At 40.3% G+C, this 21,049-nt stretch overlaps 1 protein-coding gene across 6 annotated transcripts in view; it reads left to right on the top strand.

Annotated features, from left to right (window-relative positions):
* Nucleotides 1-21,049, top strand: part of pde10a (phosphodiesterase 10A) — a 67,091-nt gene that overhangs the window by 17,932 nt on the left and 28,110 nt on the right. For 5 of the 6 annotated variants that reach the window (XM_026189933.1, XM_026189932.1, XM_026189935.1 and 2 more), the window contains one exon: nucleotides 14,462-14,593. In XM_026189933.1, the coding sequence (XP_026045718.1) occupies nucleotides 14,462-14,593 (132 nt within the window). Of the gene's footprint in view, nucleotides 1-991; nucleotides 1,374-14,461; nucleotides 14,594-21,049 lie in introns of those variants that run through there. The other variant, XM_026189936.1, reaches the window with a different exon arrangement.

Raw genomic sequence — 21,049 nt, 5'->3', positions numbered from 1 at the left:
GCCAAATTCAGGAAAAAGAACAGCAGTGCCTCCCAAATGTGTCAAATGGGTACAAAAATACCGGAAACAGCTTTATTGACCCTTCAAAATACTACTTTGTAGAGATTTCCTGGATGAATAGTCTTCGGAAGTATTGATGCTCGCTTATTCTTCGTGAATATGCCGCAGACTTGTATTAAAATCTTGAACATTATACATAAAGATATTTTTTCTCCCTAGGCAAATCCTGTAGTCGTCGCTTGCCGGTGTTGTGCCAAAAAGTGATTGTCTGCCAAAAACTGATTTCCGGTATTTGCCAAAAAGCGATTGCTCATATTTAAAGTGCTATAAGTAACTTGTTGGGCTATAATATGTTAAACATATGTCAAATGCATCCCTTATGGATGACATAAAGTCATCTTGAGCCACAAACAACATTCGTGTAGCAAGATACAAGCCGCAATCAGTTTTTGGCAGCGACTTTTATATAACCTTTATTTATGCAGTAAAAAAAATCTCATTAACATTAAAAATGTATTTTGTAAGAGTAAGTTGGCCAAGAGCACAGCAGAAATGGCAGCAAATATTACAATAGTTCTGTAAAAATATGTTAAGTGGGGATAAAGGACCAGATATGGTTATAATGTAAGTACAAGTTGTAAAGATACTTAAAAAACAGATAATTTTTTAATTCTTTATGTAACCCCTTTGTATCCCCTGTTCACCGAAGTCTATTTACGAACATACGTAAAGATATTACACATAAAAAATACACAGAAACACTGGAAATCACTTTTTGGCAGACAATCACTTTTTGGCACAACACCGTTTTATTTTGAAAATCAAACAGGAAAACTGTGTATGAATTGACAGCATCGCGCCACCGTCTCTCCCCGTGTGTGTGTGTGTGTGTGTGTGTGTGTGTGTGTGTGTGTGTGTGTGTGTGTGTGTGTGTGTGTGTGCCTACTCCCATTTCTCTGTGTCTATGCGTCGACGTCTCTGCTCCCTTCAGTCTGCTGCTGCAGCACATCCACAGCGGAGCCACCACGCTGAGGAGGCGGATCGACTGTAGCTACACCTTGGCCAGCGGTGCTGGGTCATAGCGCCGGTGGAGGAGCGTGGAGGGGGTGGCACCACACTGCTCTCCTTGCCCTTCCTAAATCGCGCACAATCTCAAGCATTGAAGGCATCATCACATCAAGGCGTCCTGGAATAGTTTCGGGGTTTGGGGAATTTTTTTTTTTTTTTTTCGCTCAGACGCACCAAGTTGCAGCTGCAGAGGCGCACTTTTCCCCGTGGCTCCTCTCTCCTTTTGGGCTCACAATCCGACATGGAAGATGGTCCGACTTCCACAAGCTGTTTCAGAAGGTTAACGGACTGTTTCCTGGGTGCAAGTAGGTATTTTTCCTAATGAAATTTCCAGTGCGTAAAGTAATTTTTACGCAAAAGTAAAACCGCTTTGACCTGACCAAACTGTGCAGTAGACGGCCAAAAAAAGAAAGAAAACACGGGCTAGTTTTGGCATCTATTATTTGTTCTGGTGCTGCAGGCGTAGGCTGTGTGATTTGCCCATTTGTCTTCCTAACTTTATGAATGGCAGATGAATTAGATGGGTGGGGACTCCGCTGGAGGGTCAAGCAGAACCAAACTTGGAAAATATCACTTCTGTCTCTGCAGGGACTTTAAATAAAGATTAAGCTGGTCTGTAGAGGGGACAGTCAGCAGTTGTCCGGTAAGACATGGCATCGAAAAAAGCGAAGTCTACAGCATGAGATGAAGCGAAAAAAGAAAGTGCGAGTAGGGCACTAAAATGTGGTTTCGGAATAAATATTTTGCAAATTAATTATAAAAATATAAAAACGATTGCTGTTTAAGTTATCGCACGCATGTAGTTAGCATTTATGTAGTCATCGATGGTTTTATACCAGTGCTGTGGTAAATCATTTTCCCATTCTAACATTTATTATCGTTTTCTTTTCACTTGTTTTGAATTTGTTTTAAGTGCGGTGTGATGGTAAACACCAGAGTCAGGTATGCTCACAATTTCATATTACTGTCACTGAAAAAGATGGCAGGATTAGCAAAACAAGGTGTAAGATCAGTGAATGGATTCGTTTAGTTTTGTTTGCTTTTCTGTCACTACAGTTTTCATCCCCTATATTTGCTTCCTTAGCATGTCCATGCGTCTCAGGGCTGAGTTTACATCCTTTGTGCATGCTGTTTTTCAGTCTCTCTCTGCTTATCTTTTAAATTCTACAGTGGGAACTTCTTGTCATTTGTTTCTCTGCTGATTGGGGTTTACACTGTTTGTGTGACCCATGGATAACTTCAGTTTATGCGCCTTCAGGGACCTTCAGTGAAGACCTGTAATAAGAAGTTCGCAGTTTGAAGCCAGGTTGATGCTTGAAGTGTAGACACAGCAGTGAGCATCTGTGGAATGCATTGAGGTACAGTATGTAGGTATCTTGCCCTCATACTCGAGAATTTCAGATTTAACAAAGCTTCTGCCCTTTTTGGATTTACAAAACAACAGCATATGAGGGTGGCTGCGGGTGTCAGAGTATCTTAAAGTAATATCTGCTATAGAGCTTGACTGCTCTAATGTGTACTGTATATTATAATTTAATAAACAAGTCATTCTCATAGAAAACAAAACATGAGAAAAAGTTATCAGCCAACCAGTTCTGTGTCCGGCTTAGACGCCCATGTGGGTATATAACTCATTTCTTCAAATACCGTCGATTAATCTGGGTTTAATCCGGGATTAACTTGATGTTCCGTTTATGTTCTCCCTGCATGTTTTCCTTTCCACTGATGCAGACACATATAATTTCCCAGCTTGTGTTTCTACCACTGTTTACATGAAGCGCTTTCTACAAATGTTAAGCATGTGATAGATCATTTTAAATGGCTCCTGCACATTGTATGTTTTTCTGCGTGGAAGAAAAAGTGTTCTTTTGTTCTCTAGAAGCCAATGGTATGTTTGTCCACCTATCATTTGTCATTACTGATATGGTACCTGTTGCTGGACCATCCAGCAAAACCAGTCCGTCCTGAAGGGATAGACTCAGTTTGTCAAGACAACACGTTGACTTGTTCACTGCCCTTTGACTCCTATAGTTGTTTGTAAGCTGACTTGGAGGAAATCTGCTATAGTGTGCGCAGATGTGTGTTTCTTTGGCTGCAGATAGCTGTGGTCAGTGCATCAAGGTCAAACTGGGCTAGCACTAATATGATCTCTCAGGCATTTTTTTAAACCCAATTGGCTGTTGACAAATTGCTTAACTTAGTGAAGAAGGACACATTGTCAGGCAGGAAGTGTTCACACCAGACATTTCCTATTCCACCACATGCCTACTCTCTCACGGTGAGGACTTCTCCCAGCAAAGTTGCTAAATCTATAAATGCATGTAGTGCTTGGTATGACTGGAATATGAACATAGCATTTAAATTTGAATGACTAAATAATTCCAGACTTGGATCGAGCACATGCCAAATAGTTTCTCTTTGTGATTTGTCTCCACTGTTGATTTAAACTCTCTGGAAATTCAAGCCAAAGAAAATTAGCTTGTTATGGCGTTTGAACCCTTTTTTTATAACGCGATTTGTGCAGGACTGGATCGGTGCCAGGGCACAGTGCACCGCTTGAGCAGTGAAACAGATGACATTCTCCTCAAGGCGTCCATTGACCCCTTGTCATCTTGTCATGGGTTGGTATCTGAGAGGATGGGAAAAGGCCACATGCGTGTAGATTTCTTTACAGCTTGTCTTTGTGTCAAGGCTCATAAAAGAGCACAGCGCTGGAGAAGATGCAAGAATCTGTGGTTCTCATTACCGGGTCCCCACTGGCCCCTCTGTAGAACGGCTGCAGAGTTCAGCATCGACCAGATGTGGAGTGGGGAACATGACCCTTGATTACTGATGTGGCTCTCTGAGGGGGAGTTTTGGGGATTGGGGAGGGCATTGCTAAATCAAACCACTACTTCAGGCAAGATGGTGGGACTAAGAAAGCAACTCCAGCTCATTATGAAACTGTGACGCTGCCTCTTGTTCACATTTAGTTATTATTTAAAAAAAAAGTGAATACACCAGAAAGGTTTTAGTTTCAAACTTGAATGTGAAGGCTGCTCAGCTGCGTTTCTGTAACAGTGGTTTGAGGGCTTGCCTGTTATCACTCTGCTAGGCTGTAGATCAAGGGCCCCACGCCTTATCTGCATCTTAATTTGCCATTTATCGCCCCTTTTTTGTCTAATGATCTGGACCATGGTAATGGAAAAAGTGCAAATCACATTTCCATGGAAATCTCCCTCTCTGTCTCTCAGTCGCTTGCATGCTTGTGCAGCCGTTGGGGGCGTGTCTGTGGAGTTGATGGAGCAGCAGTTAAAGTCCACCGTGAAACAGCATTTTCTTTATGTGACACCTTTTCTCTGAATGGTGTATTGATTTAACTTCACTAGTCACCTCACCCTTGGCTGCGGTGAAATTTGCGTGCGTCCACCTGCATAAGTACACACACACACACACACATACCCAGATTCGGCAGCTCAGGCTCAATGAATAAATGAGGTGAACAGTGGGAGATGAGTCAAAGTGTTTTCATTCTCAGTGTTCGCTCTTTTTACTTGCTCACTGAATGTCAGTGTTAGATGCTGTGCTCCAGCCCTCCCATAGATAAGATAAGAACCACATGCTCTTCGTACCTCCTGGCAAGGGAGTCCCAGGCGGACCTGCTGACGCACGCACCCAGCAGCCCCCACCCCCCATCCCCTCTTTCCTGCCTCAGCCTCATGTCAGGAAAGTGAAAAGTACTACCTTGGCAGCTTGCCCTTGACTCTCTGCCAGAAGGAGTGCACTTGAAGAGAAGTGGTCTTTTCCCTTTTTCTCTCATGTGCGTTTTTCATCTATGTGTTGGGAAGGAGGAGCATCTTGCTCACTAAACATCAGCATTGGCTCCGCTGCTCAACATCATCTGACCGGGAGTGCTGAAGGCACACAGTTCAGGCTCTGTCACACCCAGAGCTTGCTGCTTAATCGTGGGGAAATGAAGATGAGTGATAAGACAGAGTGCAGCTGAATGTTGTTTTTAACAGCTCTGCAAATGATCCTCTGTTCTTTATATGTCAGTTTCTTTATTAAGTTTTTAAAAAAAGCAGCGTCTCACAAGATTTGTTTTTAAATCAATCATTCCTATATTTTGCACTTTTCAAAATATATATCCTCATATTTGCATAAAATACAAATAAACCTCAATTCAGTTTTGTTTATATAGTGCCACTTTATATTGAAGGTAAAGATCCTACAATAATAGAAATAAAACCCCAACAACCAGATGACCCCGTGTGAGCAAAACACTTGGTGATAGCGAAAAGGAAAAACTCCCTTTTAACAGGAAGAAACCCCCTACAAACACACACTTTTTCCTGATAAAAGGACAGTCAACCATGGGTAATAACCAGTTGAGGGTGAGGAAAGGGAGACAGGATGTAAGGCACACTGTGGAAGAGAGCCAGTAATAATAACAGTAATAACAGAGAGTGAAAAGAGGTGATAATATTAATCCAGAAGAAACAATTTCACCCAAAAGTAACCACCTTCCTTTGTATAAAATACAGATCAACCCAAATAATAATCAAGAAGAAATAAAAGTAAACATGAGTGATGTCTTAACTGAAAAGCTTTGTTAGATAGATAGATTGACTCATCCTTACCCTCACACCTCAAATTAGCTCTCCTGTTTATGGAAACTTTTTGGAAAAGAAATGAATGAAATGTCAAAAAAAAATTAAGATAACCTGTTAATGGTCATTTCATTTTATCATTATAATGATTTTATTTGACAGATTAAAAGTTTCGAACCCAAACGCATATTTTAACACATTTTAACCCACAGTAAAAATCATGTACATCGTAGCAAATATTTTTATAGATTCTGAAAAATTGTCATTTTCAGATCCAGTTTAATACAATTGAGCAACTCTGATCATTAATGTATTTTTTTAAAGGTACCATATAATGATATTGTGCTATGAGCATTTTATAAACATCAAGGTGTACTGCCGGCATTCCTTCAGTCACCGATAACAAGCTCGCTTCTCAGCTTTACAAGCAGTAAGAATTCTTCTTAATATGAAGAAAATAATTAACAACTACACGTGCTGTCTGAGCTTCACTAACTTGGTGAAAGCCAAGAGACTTTGCCGAAAGAACAAAACATTTAAAAAAATCATTTTATAGACTTTTCAGAGAACAGTCATTGGTTAGTTTCCTGCTGCCTCTTATAGTTGGAGTTAGGGCTGGGCCATATCATACCCTTCACGGTAATACCGGTATAATTTTGGGCAACGATAGAAAAATGAAATATCGCGATAGGATATGGGTAAAACGCGCATGCGCAGTGCCTTTGTTTTCATACGCACACGTCGGAAAAAGCATGGCGGCGAAAGCAAATCGTTGAATGAAACGGATGAACCAGAATTGGTTTGTAAAAATGCTGCAACTTCAGTGGTGTGGAACTGGTTTAGCTTTCGTCCGTCAGACACACACCAAAGCACTATTTTTAGTAGAGCATGCTAGCGGGCCGTCGTTATTACCGTGTTTTTTGGAAAATACGGGACACTTAAAATCAATCCTTTGATTTTTCTGAAAATCGACAACGCCCCTTATAATCCAATGGGCCTTATGTATGTATTCTGGTTGTGTTTACTGACCTCGAAACGACTTTATGTGGTACACGGCGCTCGAAAAGGTGGTTAGCACTGTTGCCACACAGCAAGAAGGTCCTGAGTTCAATTCCACCATCAGGCCGGGGTCTTTCTGTGTGGAGTTTGCATGTTCTCCCCGTGTTTGCGTGGGTTCTCTCCGGGTACTCTGGCTTCCTCCCACCGTCCAAAGACATGCAGCTTGTGGGGATAGGTTGATTGGATAATCCAAATTGCCACTAGGTGTCAATGTGCGAGTGAATGTGAGTGCGAATGGTTGTCTGTCCCTGTGTGTTAGCCCTGCGACAGACTGGCGACCTGTCCAGGGTGTACCCCACCTCTCGCCCCATTACAGCTGGGATAGGCTCCAGCGCCCTCCGCGACCCTGAAAAGGATAAGCGGAAGCAAATGGATGGATGGATGGTTCGTGTTTAAGTACAACTTTGCCGGCTACGAACCCGGACTGCTTGATGGATTGTCGGAGCATTACAGCTATCGTAGTCAGGAGCCTGGCGGAGCGATACGTACTGTGCTTCAACATAATATTACCGTATTGTGTGTATAACCTCTTTTTAAGTTTTGTGGATATTATGCTGAGGATATGTCGGCCAATTTCCCCTGGAAATGCCTTTTGGTTAAACTGTCAGCAAGGAATTTGCATGTGCACTGTTAAATTTTTATATAACTTTAATTCACATAAAACACCTGCTTGTTTAAGTGAAAATGTATTGATGGGGTTTTTTTTTTTTTGCACTAATATAGTTGTGGAGTTGTAAAGTATTTTGTCTAGTGTAAGTTATATCGTCAGTTATATCGTTATCGCAAATTTTCAAATGTATATCGTGATAAATATTTTTGGTCATATCGCCCTGCTCTAGTTGGAGTGTTTGTGTTGATTTGGGTAAATTCATTTTAATTCTTATTCTCCAACAGAAAAATTATGGTTATGGTTTCTTCCACTTAACATCAGTTAGACCACACCCACATCACCAGGGTGCTGTACCAATGTGTGGGCATGGCTCCGGGCAGCAAAAATAGATAAATAAAAATTAAAATCTTTATAATGATAATAATTCAGCTAAAAATATTGGTGTCACTGATCGACCAACCAGGAATCTGCTGATTTCCAGCACACACCAGACCGGTTACTGGTTGGTTGGCCTTGTGTATATCTGATTATTGGGGTCATTGTTCAAGAAAATTATTGCATTGTATGTATTACACGTTACTTGTTACATTTCTTAAAAGTATTGCAGTATATTTTTAAAGTACTTGCCAGAGAAAGTAATTTGTTACACTACTCAATACGTTCTTGTTACGCCGGAAGATGACTTGAAATGCATTCTTACAACAACCAGTTAACAGTATAAACCAATCCTAATAAGGACAGACAGATGATCTTTCTTGAAGTTTTTAGGTGTCAACACAATGCCAACAACACAATAGATGAAAACCAGCACAAAGAGAATTCAAAAGAATCGCTACATTGATTCTACAGTAGAAACACGAACAGGTGAACGGAGGTTTCGGCCCTGACTGCTCATCACTGCTTTTGTTACCTATTGAACATGGTAAATGGCCTGTATTTGTATAGCGCTTTACTAGTCCCTAAGGACCCCAAAACGCTTTACACAACCAGTCATCCACCCATTCACACACACATTCACGCACTGGTGATGGTAAGCTACATTGTAGCCAGAGCCACCCTGGGGCGCACTGACAGAGGCGACAGAGGAGAAGATCAGGATCTGGCTGCTGGGCTGGGGTGCTCGACAGCCATAACAAAATCACTTTGGGTTCTAGCTTTTTGCTAACATCCTACCTGTGCAGATGTTTGCAAAGAGGCAAAGTTGGGTGAGCGGCGTAGTACAGTTGTTTCGGTCTTGGATGTAGTTTCTGCTTTACTAACGTGCTCTTCGCCTTGTGTACATTAATTAAAAGTAACGTCCATATCGCCACTCCTCAAAAGCTGTATTGCTGTACTGCTGCAACATTTTCCTCCTTCTGCACTCAAAATGAAAATAGCTCACTATAGCACAAATGTGCAGGAAGAGAAAACCACATTTGTTTGGTGTTTTTTTCTTTCTATCCGCCAAGTGTGCAGATAACTGAAGACTCTTAGTAAAAACATAATTGTAACTGTAATGGAATTAGTGTAAATACAGTGTAGTACAGTAACATCTTACATTACTGTATTGTTGAAAATGTAATGCAGTTACAGTAACATGTTACTTCCACCCAACACTGCTGATTATGAGCTGGTGCTTTTCATGCGTGCGCAACACATGCACAGTCCATTTGAGTCGTCGCACGCACACTCACAGTCGCACACTAACATGTCATTAGCTTGTGACAGCTCTAGCTTGTGAGCTATGAGATCATAGCTCTATGAGCTGTGAGTAAATACATGAAGTTCATCAAGGTAAACCACCAAAAAATTAAATGACAAAAACATTCATAACAACATCTAATCATCTTAAATCACCTTCACCTTTCTGAGCAAAGGGAAGGCATCTAAAGCTAAAGCTATCCAGAGCTCTGCAGGCTCCGTGTGAGGAAAGGATCAAAGCAGAGAATCAAAGAATTTATAAATGTGCTGGAAAATTATGCAAGTAACTGACATTTGTTTTGTTCCATAAATCTATTGCACATGCTTTTGTTTGGTAATGTAAAACATGTTAGCTAAAGATGGGTGTACAGCAACTCATTTTTTTGTTACTTATTTGAACCTCTTGCCAGCAGCAGTCAGTAATGGTTTCAGTCAGTGAACATCCTGTAATTAACTTTATCGCAGTTTGGGGAAGATTGTAAAATTTGGTCTTTTCTTTTATTAAGAATGTAAAATTTTGCTTTAAAGAATAGGGGAATTTTTTGTATACGCTGTCAGTTGTAGTTCTTAGAAAGAAAACCTGATTCAGCAAAATCAGATCTTACTCATCGGAATTGGCCTAGAAAATTGCAATCATTGCAATTTTCTAGGCCAATTCCCTGTAAAGATTCCACTCTGCCAAATCATTACAGTGATGTTTATAGGGTTACGTTAAGTACAACATGGATGAGTTTTCTGTAGTCAAAGACACAATGAGAAATTCAGATTTAAAATATATAGAGAGAATATTTAAAGTTAAAAAAGAAAAACAGGAAACTGATTTCTGTTTCTCTCTTTTTTTGAGGCTGGATAAATAAATGTGAATGTTAAAATAAAAGCACCCTTTTGAATACAGAGAATTGCAGCCTTGCTTCACATGTTTTGTTTTGTTTTTTCATAGTCAATAAAGCACCCTCCTCTTTAATGGTGTACCATCAGAAATACTCTGAAGTGTTTCCTCTTGTGTGCCACTGATACATTTTGGCCTGCAAATGTATCGCACATATGGTATCTCGCTCTGTGTCCAACTTATTGACATACATTCACATTGGCATACTACAGATATACTAGTAGATTTTGTTATAAGACGGAGGACTTGCAGTTTACAAGCCATTAAATTTTCCATATAAAATCAGAGCATACTGAATTGATTTCCTTCATAAAAACGCTCATAAACTTGAACGCTAACTCACAAGAATTGACTGTTTTTAAGCTGTTTCAGGGCGTTTTTGATGTTGGCAATAGAACCACCAGTATATAGCCTATGCTATATGTTAATATATTTTTTGTCAAACAGAAGCATGTTCTCACAAACTTGGGTGTGAGAGTGCAAAGACCCAGACAAACTCTGACTGGTTTGGCCTTTTCCCTTCCAAATCCTGGGGTGTGGTGTCAAGATAAGTGTTATGCAACAATACCTCACTGCATGAACTCAGGCTTCGCTTTTTTTATACAGGAAGCCCAAGTCTGAGTCAGTTACAAACATTTCTGCCAACTTGGCTTCAGCCACTCACGAGCATGCTACACAACCAACTGATTCCCACCTATAGGTTTTTTGGCTGAAGGAGTGACTTCAGTTGACTTAAAGGTTTTTTTTTAAAAGGTACTTCTCTTCGTTAAAGCGGACAGGTCACAGTCTTTATTTTATTTTATTTTATTTTATTTTATTAAACAATGTATATTTATTAATATATGGTGGTGGTCAGAGGGCCCGGTGGCGCCAGTGTTCGGCAGCCTCGCCTCTGTCAGTGCGCTCCAGGGTGGCTGTAGCTACAATGTAGCTTGCCATCACCAGTGTGTGAATGGGTGGATGACTGAATGTGTAAAGCGCTTTGGGGTCCTTAGGGATAGTAAAGCGCTATACAAATATAGGCCATTTACCATTACCATTAAGAGTTTTTGAAAAAGAGATATATGTATATATGTATAAATGTATATATAAAGACACATAATTAAAAAAGTCCTGCCAGCTCATAAACATGCTGTGATAAGTGAAAACAAAAAAAAAACCTAAAACAAAAACATTATTGCACTCATGTCTCCATATTTGCCACAAAAGAAAAGGATGGCTGCCAGGTTGCAAAGAAAAATTCATTTGAGTCTTTGTTAAAACAACAGACCTTTTCTAGTTGTAAGTAGCAGATGACAAACTTAATTCCAGTTGAGGAGTCCTTCTGTTTTGCACAGACCTTCTGGCCAAAAGTGAGCAAAAAGGTAATGATGTCAGCTTGGGCCATACTTAAATTTACATCTTGGGGAGTTACTCCAAATATTGCCATAATAATACATCATGCAACACTCTGTCCAGATTTTTTCTTAAACAGAGCACCACAAGGCTGTTTAAAATGATCACATGCAGGGTTCAGATCACTGTTGATTGTACCTAATCTGACTTTAAACCAGTTTGTAGATGTTTTTCATTCGAATAACAATCTAATTAGAAATTCAGATTTGTGAGACTCCTTTGCATTTCTCTTGTTTTCAGGTATTTACCTTTCACCTTTGAACCTCTGTGCTGAGAACATGAAGTAAATAAACAAGCACATTCTCCCACGGCAACATCAGTAAACAGTAAATTCCCAGTTGTGCGTTCATGAATCAGAATTGTATATCTTAATGAAAACGTAATTTTATCTGCAGTGCAAGTATTTTTATTTTAATACTTATGATCCATTTTGTTAATATATAGTTTCATTTTAATAAATCTGTTGTTTTGTTAGGTTAATGTTTGCTTTTACCTAAGCAGAGCATTTATTTTTATCGGCATTCTTTGCACAACCTGCAGTATCCAAACAGTTTATTGTCATAAACACTGGAAGAATTAACCTCTCATGTACAAAGTTCATTAAAAAAATATTTATTTATTTATTAAACTAAATGTAATTCAGTTAAATGTTACAGACCCTAAAATGATGAGAGTGTGTGCTTCTATGTTCATTTATTATTATTTATTTTATTATTTATTATTTATTTTTCTTTTATGTTCAAGTTCAACTTTTTCTTAGCATTGACAAAATAAAGGGGGGAAACAATTAAAAACCTGGTTAAACCAGTCACCAAGCTGTTACATCTGCAACAGCAGTCTCTCACTGTCCTGATTGAGTGAGCACATATAGTTCCCAGTGGGGTTAGCCATTCTGGACCGCAGCATGTGGGACAGATTGGGCTGCACCTTTGATTAGCCTCTATAGTCTCAGGACCAGGACACTGACGCATATCCCACAGCTCTGAGTCTCACTGCAGTCACATTAATGTGCGCTGTGGTTCGAAAGATTTCAGAAGGAAAGCCTATAAGGTCAACGTGACGTAGCAGGAATGTTCAAAAAGGGAATTATTAATCACAATCAAGGTAAAATATAGTCACATTAGGTCAAGTCAGTCATTTCTCTGGATTCTTGTAAAAGAATAGATTGATGATATTGACATTTTTTACTTTATCTATAAACAATGTTTCTTCTAAACACACACATGAATGAATATAATGTGTGTATCTGTCACCAGTGAAGTTGCTACAGCACTATTAGTTGATTCCTTTAAGCTACAGAATGTGGCACATGCATTGGGCTTGCGCCGCAGTTTTGACCCGTCGTTGTCATTTAGGTCTTACAAATGCCCACTTTTCCCCACTTGTGTAGCCCTAGAAATTTTAATTAACACCATTTTATTAGCCATTGCAAAGCTCTTATCACTGCTGTTCTTGCCCCATGGAAATAGAACATTTGACTATTTTGTTCATGTGCACACATATGATTGCTAAACAATTTTCAGACTCCTTTCACACAAAACTTGTATTCATAAATTTATACAGCATCCTTGTTTTTCATCTTTTGTAATGTCACCAATCACAGTGCCTTCTTTGTGTTTCAAATAGGACAAAGTTGTAGGGGTTATTTGCAGCGCTCCCATTTAGCTCCTCTCCGTGTGTCTTTCTGTCCTCTGCAGCTCTCTCCGTCCCACCCCAACCCCTCTTTAACTTTTCCTGATTTATTAAGCTGTATTCTGCCGATGTGCGTCAGAGCTGGCCAGGAGTCTCGTGAGGCGTTCCGCTCCTGAGGAGCTGTGTCTCGTGTCTGGACAGCATCAGACTGTAGCGTCCTCCACCCCCCAAACTTACCCCCACCTCTGTTTGCCTTATTTGCCTGTAACCAAAAGCCTGCTCTATCTATACACACACACACACACTCTGGGCAGATGATCGTAACTGAACATCAAATGATTTGTTCTGCAGGGATAGATCAAAGGTCGTGGATAGCTCAGAGTCTGAATCAGGAGCACTATGATCCTAAAATTAAATTAAAAGTGAAAGATATTCTTTAACCACAACCTTTTATGGGCTCATAACAGGTTACCTGCAGCTGAAGCAGAATTTAGTCTTTCTATCTCTGCATCTGGTTTTACTTTGTCATCTGGCACAACACTCACCCCCCACCCCCTCCAACCCACACACACACACACACCCGGCTTACTGTTGTGTTGTCTACAGGGATCTGTAGCGATTCACAACACTGATATTCATGCAGCTTTCCTGACTGACACCCCACTTACTAATGTTTTCATGCCACATGTGTGTGTGTTTGTGCATCTACAGAGGGAGTCTACACAGATGCTCCTGATAACCAGACATTTCGTGAGAAAGCGTTATAAAAACTTTCAGGGCTGTCAACACTCTTCTCTCTACTATTATCTGAAAACGTATAGTCATAGTTTACCATGCCATAAAATGTAAATTCACCTCTGTTTGTCTTTTGTAAGAATGCATTTCTTCTCATTATGAGATGACACTTCACGTCTAAATGTATACAGTTAGAAGTCTTTGTTTTAGACATATACTCCATTTGTTTGAGTGACCTAAACATGATGGCGTCCTAGTGCATCATGACTGCTTCACAGACGCCAGTGGGGGTATTAAAAACAACTTTCCCTCAACGATGGTCTGGCAAATGGCTTTTTTCCCTGACAACAAAGACAGTAAACAGCAGCACTTAGCAAGCTCTCAAGATCCTAATTGCCTATTAAGCACAATCGAGTCCTCCTTTATCCTGTTGCCTCTGTTGGGGGCTCCTATCCCTGGAGATACAGATTTACAGTAAACATAAGTGAGCTAGCCCGGCTATCAAAGAGCTTTAACTCGAGCCTCGGCTCGGCTGCCACCGCTCTCACCTCACCGTGAAGAGAATGAAGTGACCTTCAGCTGTTTTCATCCTTTGCATTTGTTTGGGTGACCTTCGGGATCATTGTGGGTTCAAGTGAGATGTTATTTCATTCCTCTCACGTGCTACACTTCTCCTTTCTAGCATCAATGATTCTGTTCATTATCTCACATCAGTATTGTTTTGGTGTTTTTGTTGTTGTTTTTTCTCACAGTTTCATTAGTCTTAAATAAAGTTTTTTAAAGTGTTTTGTTTTTGTGTTTCAGGCTTGACAGATGAGAAAGTGAAGGCCTACCTCTCGCTGCACCCGCAGATTCTGGATGACTTTGTGTTGGAGAGTGTGAGTGCAGAGACGTTGGACAGATGGCTGAAGAGGAAAACCAGCAGCAGGCCTGCAGGTATACCCCCCTACCACACACATATACAGAAAAAAAAACCCTACAGAGTCAGCTGCATCTCTCTGGATCACTAAGACAAAATGCTTGGATTTAAGAATTGCAGTTTTTGTAAGTCTGGGGAACAACAGTGCATTTGCAGGCTCTGTTTATTATCCTGGCCATTAGCAGTGCATATCACTCATCATCACATGTGTCTCCTTTAATCTTCCATGTTTGTGATACACAAAAGAAAAGGAGAAGGAATGGACCTGTCCGGTTTTTACGGGTCATTAGATGTGTTTGAGCCGGCTGGGCTGAGTTTGTGCCGTGCACTCTACTCACAGCGAACTGTTTCTCAGACCGACTGCATCCATCAAGGGCCCACAGGGTTGGCACAGTGCCCAGTTGAGCTGCTGACGTCAGAGGCGACCTCCAGAGACATGCAGCCGGCTGAAGGGGGCCCAAGGGAGGGGTGTGGATGTTGGTGGTAGCGCTGGTGGTGCTTGGGGGGGGGCTGTGCTGGCTCAGGGTGTGGGTGTGTTGAAGGAGGAAGCTGGCAGAGGATAGATTTGTCACATTTTGGAGCTGCTTTCCACGCGAGGAATGCAGACAGTAGTGTTTGTTGCTGCCGTGCAGAGTTGTTAATTTCTCAAGTCTGAGCCAGTGTTTGAAACAATTTCCTGTATGTTGTATATATACAGTATGTGTGTGTTTAGCTTGACAAATATCAAATAGAGGCTGTCATGCTAATAACTCTTCCTGGCGCCAAGTAGGAATAACTAATTTCATCCAGATAGTTCAGTTCAGGGCAGATGGAACCTGTGTAAACCAGATCGCTGATTCACAAAACTAAATAAAAGAAAGGCTTTTTAACTGAAATCTTCTTTGTTTCAATGTTCACAGTTCAGTCAGGACCACTTTAGCCATCTGCAGTAATTTATATTTGGCTTTTTGGCTTTATTGTGGGACCTTCCCACAAGGTCCCACAATAAATATGTGAAATATGTGAAAACCAGAGTCATGACATAAAAAAGAGAAGCTGGGGCGGGTTGCGAAGCGGCTTGCAGATGAGCAGCAGATGTAGGCAGACTAAAGCCACATAAACGGTCCCCTTTAAGATTTAACAGTTGGATGTATAAAAGGCAGAGATGTACCGACTGCAGTTTTCTTGGCTGATTCCCATTTACGATTATTTTCTAAGCATGGTCTGCTGATTCAGATTTTTTTAAGAACTTTAACTGACAGCAAATTCAAAAGACTTTCATAATAAAATAAATTATTAAATGCTCCATTTTTGTCCAAACTGTGGTAAATTACAGGATCTTCTCACATTAAATCAGCTAAAAATTAATTGCTCTGTCACTGGAAAGGGGTACAAGAGCTACCTGACATACTTTACCTAATCAAACAAAAAGCAGGTGCAACAGATTTATATAACAAAACAAATGTCAAGTACTTACATAATTTTTTTAGTATGCTTACAACTTCAGTTACAGATAACAAGATTTTGATACTTTTTTTCAATATTTTTCTCATAACTGTTTCAATCCTTTGCTCATACCAAGGCTGCTGCCTTGTGGCTAGCTTTGAGCTCCGGATAGCTTTAGCCGTTTTAACTTTTTGTTAGCTTCTTATGTTTTCATCGTCATCCCTCCACCGTTTAGCTTGGGGGACTGTCTTCACCCTCAGTGAAATGCTTCCACGCTAAGGACATATCAGTCTCGACAGCTGTGTGTGTGTTGCACACAGGCATGAGATGGACCGATTCATAATCGGACATATGGTACGCTAACCACCCAGGGCCAAGAACACTGGAATTTGGGTAATTCTGGTGCCAGGCAAATCGATATGTGTATCTGTTGTCAAGGGTTCAGCAGATCTTCTGGGATGGAAGCTGATATTAATTTAGTGGCCTAACTAAACTAACATTATGCTTAATTGACAACTCCAGTTGTTCTAATTTAAAGAACAACACAAACAGTTTTGTTTACTACGTATTGCGTATACTTAATATGACTACTTCATCTTTGTGCACTTAAGATGTCAAGGATGTCGTACTACTTCCCTTTTATTCAGCCACTCTCTACAGTTTATTTCAGTAGAGTAGGGAAATCGATTTGCAACTACTTGAAACTCACTTGAGCCAGGTAGGGTTATCACTGTGTGGAAACTGATTGATTTGAAAATGCTACGATCCATTACCACATGGCCGTATCAGAGATTTGGCCATAAAAAAGCATACTTGATGTTCATTATGATGAATTACATGTTTCAAGCAAGTTTCAAATTTCAAATTTGATTATGCTGCCGTCTAGAAATGCATACTGACTGCTTTCTTTTTAAAGTGCTTTGAAAAGTAATGTTATCAGTAATGCAAACGATGTTAGTGTGCAGCTAAAGACCCTAGTAAAGCAGCTTTTGGATGGAGAGACATAGCTGAGGACCAGGAACAATACAGCAACACAAAATTATTGGTATAAAAGTAAATAACAGATTTAGAATATCCATCCATCCACTCTTTTCCGCTTATCCTTATCAGGGTCACTGGAGACGGTGGGGGGCTGGAGCCTATCCCAGCCACCATTGGGCAAGAGGCGGGGTACACCCTGCATAAGGTCACCAATCTGATACAGGGCTAACACAGAGAGACAGACAACCATTCACACTTACATTTACACTTTCCCATTCTCACTTCTATGGCCAATTTAGAATCACCAATTAACCTAACCCAACTAACTGCATGTCTTTGTGGGAGGAAGCAGGAGTACCTGGAAAGAACCCACATAAACACAGGGAGAACATTGAATATATTTATATTAATCATGTTGAAACATATTTTAAATTAATAATTTATTATTTAAATGCATAATGAAACTATTCTGCAAGTACATCTGCTCTCACTGAGTGGCCAGTGGAGTGGCCATATTATTTGCAGTCTAAATCAAGTTAACATATAGTGGGTATGTTTTTTTTCTATTAATTTTTGCATTTTTTTTCAAAAAGTAGAAAGTAAAAAGAGAACAGAAAATAAGCAGAAAGGGAGCATGGGATCACCAATCCATATTGGCCGCTTTTCTTTGATTTTTTTTAAGCTGTTTCTTTTTTGTTCTTAGCTAATATTGTTGTACGTTAAAGGCACACTCAGTCTTTTTTTAGTTTATTCATTGGGGAAAAAAAGAATGTAGCTTTTTGATAGAGAAACATAGTTGAGAACCAGGAACAATACAGTATCAAAAAGTTATTGTAGCACTATACATAAATGCATGGTAATAAAGATACAAATATCTGTGTACATAAGCTTACATAAACTTAGAGTTAATACATTAAAAATACATATTAGGAGGTATCAATTTGTTCTAAGTCACCATGTTTACCTGCAATCTTGAATACAGTGGCTGAGATTGGAGTTGCAGTTCTGCCTAATTATGTTTTAAGTAGCTAGAGACACATATGTAGCATGCCAAAGGTGGAGAAGTAGAGAAGTCGTAGGTCTTTGTGTGCCATCTCCTGATGTAACCCTCAAAAATACATAAACATGCTTATTTATCCCTTTTTGTCACAATTGCTTAGTGTCAGTAGATTAGACCAACGACCCTCTTGTCCCCAGACAGCTGACAACGAGCTAACTTAATTGTTGCTACCCAAGCCGTACCGGAAACCCGATCGGTACCCCGCATGCGCAAATCTTACATCACTTCCTCTCTTTGCCAACATTGCGACATTCAATATATTTGAATGATACTGGCAGGGTCTGCAGCCTTAAAGTACGCAGCCTCAACGATCCTCAAGGGCCGCGTACTTAAAGACCGCTAAGGCCGGAAGTGCGAGGCTTGTGAAATGGGACAGTCTAGCCTCCGTTGCGTTGCCCAGGTTGTCTAGCAACCATGATACTAACAGCTGGAAACGTTTCATACAGCTTAGTTAGACAGAAATGAAGGAGAAAATCTTTTGTTCATTTGTTTGTTTGTTTCAACATGAGCTTTGATCATTCTCTAATTAAGGTCTGCTATTGAACGGTGTATATTTTAAAGTAAAGGCTTTAAAACCAAGTTAGTACAAACGTCACTAATGTCACATAACTTTGCCGACATGTGGCCAACAGTAATGTTTTAATGCTCTTCGTTATTAAAAATTTGCACATAAATAAGTAACATAATATTCAGTACTTACTTAAAGTTTACTCTTCGGGCGCCCCTCATCCGCCGTTTTTTTCCGGCAAAATTATCCACACCCACTGCCGCGCTATGCATTCTGGGATATGTTGGGCCATGAAGTATACAGTGCCACGTCCTTAAAATTCAGGGAAATGAAGGATGCATTTGAGGGCCGCATTTTGAGCAGCCTTCGAATTGGGACAGCCTTCGTCGCATCGCTGTGACGTAATCGGCCTTAAAATGCGGCCTTTAAGGCTGCAGACCCTGAATTGGGATACAGCCACAGTTAGCGCCCGGTTAGCTCCTAGCATTTCTCAACAGTTCTGCCTCCTTTTTGACTACCGGGACATTTGAACAATGGATAATCCGTATACAAACAAATTCATGCTTTTCTCCTCAACAGAGAGCGTTCCCCGATTGAACAACAGCGCTGTAAAATAAGAAGAATGGCGCCTAATACAGACTTTGTAATATGTCACGTGAAGATTCATCAGCCAGATGAAGTGTTTACTGACAATTGACAGTGATAGCGGACATCATCATCACTATTCTAATCAATCCTCTCCACACAGACAAGCATAAACACACTCGATAAACACACTTAATGACGCTAATTCAGTTTACAATAGGGTTCATTTGCTCAGTCAGCAGGTGGCGGTATCCTCGTACACTGGGGAGTAAACTGCCATTAAACAAACAGAAGAAGAAGAAAACCCCTGCACATGCGTGGTACGGATCAGGTAGACTTTGCACATGCGCAGTAAGGATCGAGGAGTCCTGATCTGTAACTATCTTTTTGTTTTTCGTTTTTGTCTACATTATATTGAAATGTTTCATTATTGGAAACATTTTAAGAGATACTTGTTATTCTTAACATCTTAACAGATACTCTGACCCGTAACTATCGTAAAACGCTTTGACCGGAAGTAGACACCTTTCGCACATGCGGGGTACCGATCAGGTTTCCGGTACGGATCGGGTAGTGACATTGTTGCATGCGCAAATCTTACGTCACTTCCTCTTTTTGCCAACATTGCGACATTCAATATATTTGAATGATACGTGTCACTACCCGATCCGTACCGGAAACCCAATCGGTACCCCGCATGCGCAAATCTTACATCACTTCCTCTCTTTGCCAACATTGCGACATTCAATATATTTGAATGATACGGTTAGCGCCCAGTTAGCTCCTAGCATTTCTCAGCAGCTCTGCCTCCTTTTCGACTGCCCGGGACATTTGAACAATGGATAATCCGTATCCGCAACAAATTTTTGCTTTTCTCCTCAACAGAGAGCGTCCCCTGATTGAACAACAGAAGAATGGCGCCTAATGACAGAGTTAATAATACAGACTTTGTAATATGTCACGTGAAGATTCATCAGCCAGATGAAGTGTTTGCTGGCAATTGACAGTGATAGCGGACATCATCATCACTATTCCAACAATCCTCTCCACACAGACAAGCATAAACACACTCGATTATCACTAAATCAAATTTAACACACGTTTGTAATGACGCTAATTCAGTTTACAATAGGGTTCATTCGCTCAGTCAGCAGGTGGCGGTATCCTCGTACACTGGGGAGTACACTGCCATTAAACGAAAAGAAGAAGAAGAAAACCCCTGCACATGCATGGTACGGATCGGGTAGACCCGATTTGTTCAGTCCGACTTTGCACATGCGCAGTAAGGATCGGGAGTCCCGATCTGTCACTATCTTTTTATTTTTTTTGTTTTTGTCTACATTATATTAAATGTTTCATTATCGGAAACATTTTAAGAGATACTTGTTATTCTTAACATCTTAACAGATACTCTGACCTGTAACTATCGTAAAACGCTTTGATCGGAAGTAGACACCTTTCGCGCATGCAGGGTACCGATCGGGTTTCCGGTACGGATCGGGTAGTGACAGACATTAATAACAACATCAGCTGGTAATTGGAGGCCAATTTGCCTCCTTAATAATGATTATAAGATCCTAGCTCAGATCTTTGCCAAAGGACTGAAAGCTGTTTTGAATGATATTATTGATGAAACTCAGTCTGGCTTTATGGCTAACAGACACATATCCAACAACATCAGACTTGTTTTTGACCTAATTGATTATGCAGATTTGTGTAGGGATGATAGCTTTATCTTATTTGTAGATTTCTGCAAAGCGTTTGACACGATTGAACATGGTTTTATTTTTCAGGCTTTGGACAAATTTGGCTTTGGCCCTTATTTTCAGAATGCAATTAAAACAATGTACAAAAATGTGAATTGCTCCATCAAACTACAAGCAGGTACATCACCTAGGTTTAACTTAAACCGCG

The sequence above is a fragment of the Astatotilapia calliptera genome, chromosome 13, assembly GCF_900246225.1.
Source record: "Astatotilapia calliptera chromosome 13, fAstCal1.2, whole genome shotgun sequence".
NCBI lineage: Eukaryota > Metazoa > Chordata > Actinopteri > Cichliformes > Cichlidae > Astatotilapia > Astatotilapia calliptera.
Note: the sequence above shows the minus strand (reverse complement) of the source record. Positions and strands in the feature narration are given on the sequence as shown.